This window comes from Triticum aestivum, chromosome 3B (assembly GCF_018294505.1).
Source record: "Triticum aestivum cultivar Chinese Spring chromosome 3B, IWGSC CS RefSeq v2.1, whole genome shotgun sequence".
NCBI classification, from domain to species: domain Eukaryota; kingdom Viridiplantae; phylum Streptophyta; class Magnoliopsida; order Poales; family Poaceae; genus Triticum; species Triticum aestivum.
The window spans coordinates 847,561,408-847,571,224 of record NC_057801.1 but is presented as its reverse complement, the minus strand read 5'-3'; the positions used below and the strand labels follow the sequence as shown (position 1 = coordinate 847,571,224).

The following is a 9,817-nucleotide window of genomic DNA, read 5'->3' as shown; positions in this document are numbered from 1 at the left end:
TACTAAGTTCAAAGTTACTTTGCAGTATAAAGATAGGACTAACATAGACGAGTGTCATATAGATGACACTAATATAAGTTACTTCCCACAATGACTATCCATTAACATAGATCTGGTAGCACCCACCGACCCACCATTTCTGCGCGCCTTTCACGTGCAGCTGATGCTGCAATCAGTGAGTGCATTGGGAGTCACCCTCTCTGCCACCGTCGTGAAGACTGCTATTAAGGCCACTGGCCACCAGCGTGAGATCTGAGGCCAATCCCTTCCTGCAAGCCGCGCCACTTGCTTGTTTTATCATGTTCCCAGACTTGTTTTGCTTTGGCCATCAAGACCCACGCGGTGGAGATGTGGCCTTACCTCCAGCGTTTATCTAGCTACCTTTGCACCCTATAAATACGCACGGCCGGCCTTCTTGTGTTCTTCACACACCACAAGAGATCACCTACACGGTCCATACACTTAGGCACCATTAGTTGGTCCCAACTCTGCATCCACTCCATCTCCCATGGCCAATTTTGAGATCACTCAATACGAGGGTGCACTTGTGGAGAACACCAAGATCAGCTTCCGCAACTTGTACTTGCGCCGGTTCTCTTCAGGACCAGAGAAGAACCAGTTAGTGCTAATAGACGGGTATGGTTCAACTGATCTTGGGCTTACTGCCGCCAACAACTGGGCAATATATGATGGCACCGGTCCGGATGCAAAGCTGGTTGCCCATGCACAAGGTCTGCAGACCAACGTTGCAGGCAACTGGTACAACTCATTCGTCATGGTGTTTGAGATTGAGAGGTAAGTATATATGAAGATTAGTATGTTGTGTATTAATTTGTTCTGCCTTGCATAATAATACAATTGATTAATTCAGGTTCAAGGGGTCCACGCTTGAGATAATGGGAGCAACAGTCGAGAAAGAAGGCGAGTGGGCAATTGTCGGTGGAACGGGTGGCTTTGCAATGGCTCGTGGTATCATCCAGAGAAAAGTACATGAAAAGAGAGCTGATGGAGAAATACTAGAGCTTACCATCGACGCATTCTACCGCATGAAGATGGAGGTGAGCCTACTATTCCATTATGCTCTTGTTTACTTGCACTTCCACACTATATACTACTAGTCGTGAACCTGTGCGAATGCAGACAGTTTGATTTCTACAACTGATCAAGTTTGGTGAGAAAAAAACTATTGGTCCCACTAGATTGTTGTCTCTTTTTTCTTTCCTGTTTTCTACTGACTAACATGGGAATTTCCTGGTGTCTAGTACAAGATGTCTAGAACGACATGTTGGATCCACAGCAGGATGTCTGATGACTCCGTTGTGGCAATTATCAATGGAGAGGTCGTCATGACCAACGCCAACCGGAGTGACGAACGTCAGGCAAGGATTTCTGTCTATCTAAGTTTCTGCAAACCGGTGTACAGTGTATTCACATCTGATCCCCTGTTTTATTTCATGTAGCTCTGGTGGAAGCACCTTATATACGAGGATGGCCTCAAGGATGAGGCAGGCAACCCAGGGTTTGTGCTGGTGAACAAAGGCACCGGAGATGCATTGAAGCACCCTCCTATGGACCCCAGTCGCTGGGTAAGCCATTTTGTTTCAGATACTGGCTCTTGTGCTCAATGAGATATGTCTGCTCATTTCTTCCGGCCCATATCAGATCGAAACCATCAAGTTCGATCAAGCGCATCTGGACGAGTCAATCCAGTGGGCCGAGAGCGGGGACCTGGGCGCTGGTTTTCGCCAAATCTATAGGATCAACAAAATTGACTACCACTTAAATGCGTATGGCGGGTCTGCACAAGAGGGCACACGGCTCCAACTCTATCCGGCGAATGGCCAAATTTTTAATAATGAGCTTTGGAAGATCACCCCCGTAGAGTGACGCGCCAAAGCTTTACTGATCAGTTTGGTTGCACTGTTTCATCAAATTATCTTTTTCGTTTTCAAGTTAAATATATTGTTGGCAGTAGTGTCTGTTTCAATAATATTTTCACATCAGAAGCTGTGGGGCTTGAGAGCCATATCTTGTTCCCAACTTCCGATTATCTTTAGTTCATGCTCATCTTCCGTCTCAATAAATAACAGTGCATTCTTGATCTCCATGGTACTATATTGAAGTTTTACCATGTAATTGTCCGTTAAATTTCAACATGAAGCGTTCCATGATCAGCTTCCACAGAAAAAATGATCTTTACTTGGGCATTCTAACCATTATTTACGTGCAGGATGTACATAGCATGGACTCCTTGAAAACAAACAAAAAACTGACCACAAGTAACAATAGTAATCAGGGCAGTTGATTAAAATGTTCAATTAAAAAACACCAAGCTGGAGACACTGCATACGAAGTTGGCTACACTGCAATGGACCAGGTGATGCTGTCGGTGGCGCGACAAGTCGAGTACGGCGGTGCTGCAATGGAGCGGGCGTTGCTGCGGCGACGCGACAAGTCGAGGACGGTGGTGCTGCAATGGAGCGGGCGCGGCTGCGGGCGATGCTGCGATGGAGTGGGGGCATGGTTGCCGGTGGCGCTGCAATGGAGCGAGCATGGCTGCCGGCGGCGCTGCAAGTCGAGGACGGTGGCGCTGCAATGGAGCGTGCGCTGCGGCTGCGGCGTGACAAGTCGAGGACGGCGGCGCTGCAAGTCGAGGACGGTGGCGCTGCAATGGAGCGTGCGCTGCGGCTGCGGCGCGACAAGTCGAGGACGGCGGCGCTGCTGTCGAAATAAACACTAGAAGCAAAAAAACACATGGCGCTTTTGTTTTTGAAAAAAAGAAGATAGAAAGAAGAGTAAGGAAGAAGAGGAAAGAGAGGTAGGCTGGTCCTGTTGGAGCCGTATCCGGTTGGTTTCCTTTGTGGTCAGACTCCTGCTTCCGTACGACTGCATGTCTAGGGCTTTTGATTTTCTATATGGATAGATTGAGCCAGATCGATCCTCCTACCCAATCGATCAGTACCTGCAAAATCCACCGGAGTAGAGGAGCAATGGACGACAGGGAAGATTCCGGCGAGGAGGTTGCTGCTCCTCCGCAGCATGCAGCTCCTCCGCCGTCGTCATTGGAGGACACGGCGGGTGCAACCAGCAAGAAGCAGCGGCTTTCCCATGAGTACGTGCGTTACATCCTGACCATACCTATAGAGGAGAAGCTCCAGCACCCTGACAACTTGCCCTCCTACCTCCGCGGTGACAACTCAGCGGAACTCCTGGACGTGACGGAGGAGTGACTCGAGGAGAAGAGGCTGGACGACGACGTGGAGGTGGACGACGACGACTTCATCAACATCGGCGCCAAGATGGAGGAAGAGGCCAGCGCAAGGTGGGAAGAGGTGAAGAAGAAGAAGAAACCAGACCCGGGTCTCACATTATTCTCGGACTTAGCCGAGGTTTGTGAGAAGCAGGCGATGCTCTTCCTTGGTCAGTGAAGAAAGCCTACAATCAGAGCGCTTCAATCCGACTTTCTGAGATGATCGTCTTGTCTGCTTTCTTTGTCCATATCTCTATCTAGCTAGCGATCTACCTACATCAGTGTCTTGTGTTGGTTGCAGATAAGTCCTTCTAACCATCCAAAGACAGGTTTGGTTCGCATCTTTTTTCTTTTGCATTGAGTTGGACACGCGCGCGCGGACTCGATCGAGGAGAGGAACGACTGAGTCGAGAGAAAAACAAAAACTCGATGCGGCAATCGCCCGCCTGCACGAGAAGTTGGAAAAGAGGTGGGCTGGAGACGTGTCCGGCCCGGTCTTTTTGGTGGACGAGTCTGGGTCCAAGGCCTGCCCAGGTACGTCTAGGGGTTTTGCTTTCGTTGCTAGTATATATTTAGATCGAGCGAGATTGATTCTCCTACCCAACCGATCAATAGGTAGTTCAATTCCATACTCTCAAAATCTGGCGGAATTGAGGGGTGCATCAATCATGTCCGAGAAGGAGGAGAGTTGTGCTCCGCGGCAGCATGCAGCGGCGGACGCACCGTCATTGGAGACGGCGATCCAGATGCACGTCCAGGGCACCGCTTACAAAGAATCCGACCGGCCGGCCGAGACAACCACCGTCAAGAAGCATCGGCTTGACGACGGGTACATCTCTTTCATTCTGGCCATGCCAATCGAGAAGCCGGAGTACCTAGACACGCCGTCCTACCTCTGGCAGGAAAACATGGCGGAGATCCTGGGCGTGACGGAGGACTGCCTCGAGCAGAAAAGGCAGCTGTACAAGGAATGTGTCCTCCGTTCCCAGAGGATTCACGATCACTACCTCAAGTTCCAGGTCCGGGTCCGCGACGAGTGGCTCCAGAAGGGCTATGTCGAGGTGGACGACGACTACTTCACCGTCACGGCAACAATGTGGAAAGAGGCCATGCCAATGTGGGAAGACCCTGCGCTCACATTCAAAGACTCCGACTACGAGAAGCAGGCCAGGTGCTTCCTCGATCTATCTACTACCAATTGAGTCAGTTGTTTTCAACTAATTCAGTTAGAGCGACCTATGCTATTTAGGACTATATTACTGAACCATCCATGTTCGTCTGTATATTACTACAATGTTGTGTATATCATGTTCCAAATTAATTTTTGTTCCACGCCTTGTGTAAGTTTTATTATTTTGTTTTGTTTTAGCCAAAATATTCTTCATATCTGCGGGTTATTGAAATTGCATAACTAATATGAATTTGGATTAGTAATATTTGTGTCTTTCAAATGTCAATAGCATAAAAATAGTTTCAAAATTCAATGTACCATCTTCGAACGGTAAAACAAGGGCCGATCAATCCACCCTTGAGGGGCTGAACAACAATGATGACCTTGGAAATACTGCACGAATAGATTTGACTTGGGGACGACCACACTGGTAACTTAGTTGTTGCTGTTGCAGATAATATCTGTATAAATATATATATTTGGTGCCTGCCAGGGTTCCCTTCCAGAGCAGTGGCGAGCAATTCTATACACCCGCCACTGACCACATTCATCATGTGGCCATGCTCAGCTGTGCTTATTTGTGGTGGGTCATTTACGGCATCCGTCACTACTAGTCCAGTAGCTCTGGCGGCCACTTTGTGGCACCCGCCACAGTTACTTTTGCTAACTAGCAGTTGCGGGTGACCTGCCCCGCCCTCAGACTTGGCTGACGCCTGTGAGAAGCAGGCGATGCTCTTCCTTGGTCAGTGAAGAAAGTCTACAATCAGAGATTCAGAGTGCTTCAATCCGACTTTCTGAGATGATCGTCTTGTCTCCTTTGTTTGTCCATATCTGTATTTGGCTAGCGATCTACCTACATTAGTGTCTTGTGTTGGTTGTAGCTAAGTTATGCCCATCTATCATATCCATGGTACTGAACTATCCGTAATCCATATATTCAAGTATATGAGAGTTATCTATGTCGCCGAACCATAATCCATGCATGTATCTATCTATGTTATCAATACTCCAAAAGTAAGGTGTGTTTAGTGATCATTATCTGTTGGTCATGTGATTGTACTCCAAAAACCCGCACCATCCATGGAGCAAGTGTATAGACATACTCCCTCTATCCGCGAATAAGCATACTTCTACCATTTCTCCTAAGTCAAAGTTTTATAATTTTGACCAACTTTATAGAAAAGAATAGTAGTATACATGACATCAAATTGGTATATTATGAAAACTAGTAGAGTGCCCGTGCGTTGCCACGGGCTCTTGAAATAGTATGCAAGAGTTACATGTTAAATCACATGTACAAACAATATAACACAAACACAATTATTGAATAATTGAAGTCCATTTTTGCAATGTAAATTGATAACAAAAAGAAAAATTAACGACATGTCCATGTAACAAACTGAGCGATGTTCCACCTAAATATGTATTACAAAACTATCAATATCTAGATGATGCACTTAAGAAATTCTTTCGCACTATCAGGAAAGTTGCATTTAGCTTCATTCCCACGATGTTTTAGCAAGTATAATAAAAATCGCGTCCTTAACTCATACCCGTCCTGCACAAACAATATATGTAATGAAAATTTCACGCCGAAGATCTTAAATCACTTAAAACATGTAATGGATGCGTTGCCACTGGCATTTCAAAGAAAAATACTGGATGCATATATAATCATAAGACATGTCAATTTTCCAGCTTGGCATAGAAGGTGAGTCTAAAATAGTTGCTTAGTTATTCTGATAATCTTGCTAGTACAATTATGATAGTTACAATAATCACCTAGGAGTTTCAATTTTTGAAAGGAAACAACAACAACAATCATTAGGCCCTTAAGAAAAGAAATCACGACATGATTTTGAATCTCACCAGCTACAAGATATATCCTTCCTAATATTCAGATCTAGTGGGAAAAACTACTACCCAACAATATACATATAATATAATCGACAATGTTTTTTAAATTTGCTAAATAATCATGGGAATAGAAAATGACTTCGGGCTTCAAGATCCAATAGTATATACACAGGCTCGGTGCGACGAAGCTGGCGAAGAACATCGAGATGGTTCCAACGAAGGATTTGTCTCGATTTTAAGGGACTTTCGCGTGCACAAATCGCCCCCCGTCTTTGTCAGCCTCACCTAATAGAAGCAACATAAATGGCTATGACGCCAGCTGCTTCCTTTTCGTGATCATCATGCGGAATTAGATCATCATTACAAATAAGCATTATAATGTTCACATAAATGATGCATTCCAGTAAAGGTTTTGTGATTGTCACAAGAACATAAAAATAATAGACGCGCATATATTTTCATGTGGTAGAATACTACTAATCTACACTGGACCTTAATTTTCAATCTAGCGTTGCATATTATAATTAAACGTCCATGGTTGCATCTATTCAAGCTGTACGTAGGAAGACCCATCTAGTCAAGCACTACGAACTGAGAGAAATAATTACATCTTCCAGTATAGTCGTCAACCCGTGCGTCCGTACGGGCTTGTCAATATTTCGATAGATGTTTGTGAGCTATAGTTTCATTAATATTGGTTCCATGCAATATTTCTAAAAAATAAAGTTTGAAATAATAATTATAATACACATTGTATACCCTCTACATTCGTTTCATGCACATGCTTGGTTTTTCACCGCACGGGCTACTTCTATAATAGCATGTTACTCTCTACATTGTTTTGTAGTTCTTATAATATGAAATGACAATCATATTAAATAGTCGGTAGTCTATAGAAATTGCAACCCAGCTCTACAAAAAAAATTTGATTGAGGACATGGTTAACAAATATAGTAATTTTGATTTATACCATTCAGAAAACAGAGAGATCTGATTCGAAAAAAAAGAGAAATCTGCAGCTTAACAGTAGCATGCAATGAAACATGCCAGATCTATCTAATTCAAACGGGAGAAGTTTTATGGGAAAAGTAAATTGACCCGATGGAATCCATTAGTTGGGCTTCCAGTAATTGGTTTTCGAAGTTCAATTATAAATTATATAAGGACCATTGGTAATTAATCTATACATACACTTGATTTAAATCATAACTTCGAACAAAATGTGTGGAGTATTCCTTAAACATAGAACTTGATATGAAACAACTTTGTAGATAAGAAAAGAATAGCATTAGGAAATGCAATCTCCATCTCTAAACAAATAATAAGGTATATCCCAATGGTTCTAGATATTATGAAGGAGAGAATGTTTTTTAAAACCTTTGGACTAATTGAGGCTGGTAAGAGAACACAAAAGTAATGGCGAGAAGATTAGTATGCCACCAATTTCAAGTCACTTTGTACTGGGGACTATAAATTGTAGGTACGTACAACAGTTGTGCAAATTAATTATTTTTACGACAGAAGGACACGACTTCCCAATTTGATTAGAACTATAACACAATGAAAACAAAAGTGTAAGGCGTAATACTGTTGATAATTTAGCTATACACTAACTTGTAATTCATGTGTTGCATCAAATACGGCCAAGAGGCCAACTCATTGGAATGTGAGTGTGAGTACATCCCTTATTCCAATTTCCTTGAAATTGCTGACATGCTCACTATTGTTTCTTGCATGAAGAACCTATGTTTACTTACTTGATGTTCATTGTATCAAAGTGTGCTGCAACAATTATAAGGTAATAAGAAGATATTTATGGTTACCGCAACACATGATAAAACTGAGATTTTTCATACAACCACCTCTATATCAACGATTACCTTATCACATGCTAATACATTCAACAATTTTTATGACTTGTGTTGCCTTTTGGCATATCTTTGTCAAGAATTTCCATATTAGTGGCTAATAAATTCCTCGTCGTTCAGGTTTATGCCATCGTATGATCCCCTCAATTCGCATGCAAAAGGAATGCATTTTGAAAGAGAAGAATGAAAATTCACATATAGTGACGGTGTTGCTATTGTGAGATTTTTTAGAACAATAGGAAGGCCACCCCCCCCCCCGCCCCGCGTGTTCCATTATCGAATAACGAAACTAGAGTGCAGGAGTCAAACATCATGCAAAGCAAGTTCAGGAAAGAAAAGGAAAAAGGTGCACATTACTGCAGACCAAAGATCATAAAGCCTACCTATTACAGAGCAGCCGGCTCGGCCTGCTCAGGCTGGGATCTCCAGGACAGCGAGATTGTCTTGCTTGGTCTGCTCTGTCAGCTGCTAGATCTTCATCTTCCATATTCCAGCGGGTGCAACGCCAGGGCGCCTGATCTTTTTTGCCGGCTTGGCAGGGGAGCCCAGAAGGTCCAGCGACGTCACAGGGCTCAGCAGCGTGTGCTTGCAAGTGAAACTGTCTGGACTCCTGGGTGGAGACGACGGCGTGGTGCCAGACGGTGGAGGTGACATCCTTCACAGGTTTAGCTTGGTAAGAAGTACCTGGCTAAAACACCCTCAGTGTTTTTGTCAAGTTCGACTACCCCGCTACGAGCTGGAAAGGAGTGTTCAGGATCGAGGAAACTCAGTGGTTTTAGGCCGGCATATCTTAATTATGTGCTCCATAAACAGCAGTGGACGTGGACAGTGACGGTGCTGGTAATCTATGAGGAATACTTGAATTGGTTTGTGCAACCAAGCTCTCATTTATCCATAATCATCCGGAAATACTTTCTACATATATAATGGCTTCGGATTCAGTGTGAAAGATTCAAGTGCCATATATAGATGAAGTGTTTGTTCAGTATAGAAACAGTACATTGTGAGAAATATGAATTATAGTTAGGATCCATGAAATAAATCAAGTGGGATTAAAGCCTAGAACATGAGAAACATAACAAAAGTATCTAGGAAAAACGAATCAGAAATAACAAAGAAAAAGTACCTCTGCTTCTTAGCTCCGGCAGACTCTCTGACCAAGTCATGCCTCAACAACATCCTCCAGGCTTACCATTCCTTAGGCACACGGATCCAATAAAAGTATATCATGTTGACGAAAACTATGGACTTGGAGGTCGGTTGGAACAAAAAAAGATGGGGAAGATGCATGACTTTTTGTAGTGAAAAAAGACACGGAAGATCAAAAGAACTATTATAAGGAGATTGTCGGTGTCAAAACCGGCGGATCTCGGGTAGGGGGTCCCGAACTGTGCGTCTAGGCGGATGGTAACAGGAGACAAGGGACACGACGTTTTACCTAGGTTCGGGCCCTCTTGATGGAGGTAAAACCCTACATCCTGCTTGATTAATATTGATGATGTGTGTTACAAGAGTAGATCTACCACGAGATCAAGGAGGCTAAACCCTAGAAGCTAGTCTATGGTATGATTGTCGTTCGTCCTACGGACTAAAGCCATCTGGTTTATATAGACACCGGAGAAGGCTAGGGTTACACAGAGTCGGTTACAATGGTAGGAGATCTACATATCC

At 43.8% G+C, this 9,817-nt stretch overlaps 1 protein-coding gene across 1 annotated transcript; it reads left to right on the top strand.

Moving 5' to 3' along the window:
• Positions 1-441: 441 nt before the first annotated feature.
• LOC123067084 (uncharacterized) lies at positions 442-2,080 on the top strand. Its single transcript, XM_044490029.1, has 2 exons — positions 442-795; positions 872-2,080. Exons 1-2 carry the CDS (start codon positions 509-511, stop codon positions 1,116-1,118), a joined length of 534 nt encoding a protein of 177 aa, XP_044345964.1. The 5' UTR covers positions 442-508; the 3' UTR covers positions 1,119-2,080.
• Positions 2,081-9,817: the final 7,737 nt, after the last annotated feature.

What these genes read in the sequence shown, in the direction of transcription:
- LOC123067084 (XM_044490029.1), top strand. Translation starts at nt 509, where the DNA reads ATGGCCAATTTTGAGATCACTCAATACGAGGGTGCACTTGTGGAGAAC. An exon ending in ATGGTGTTTGAGATTGAGAG is followed by an intron (nt 796 to 871) that starts GTAAGTATATAT and finishes TGATTAATTCAG; the next exon opens with GTTCAAGGGGTCCACGCTTG.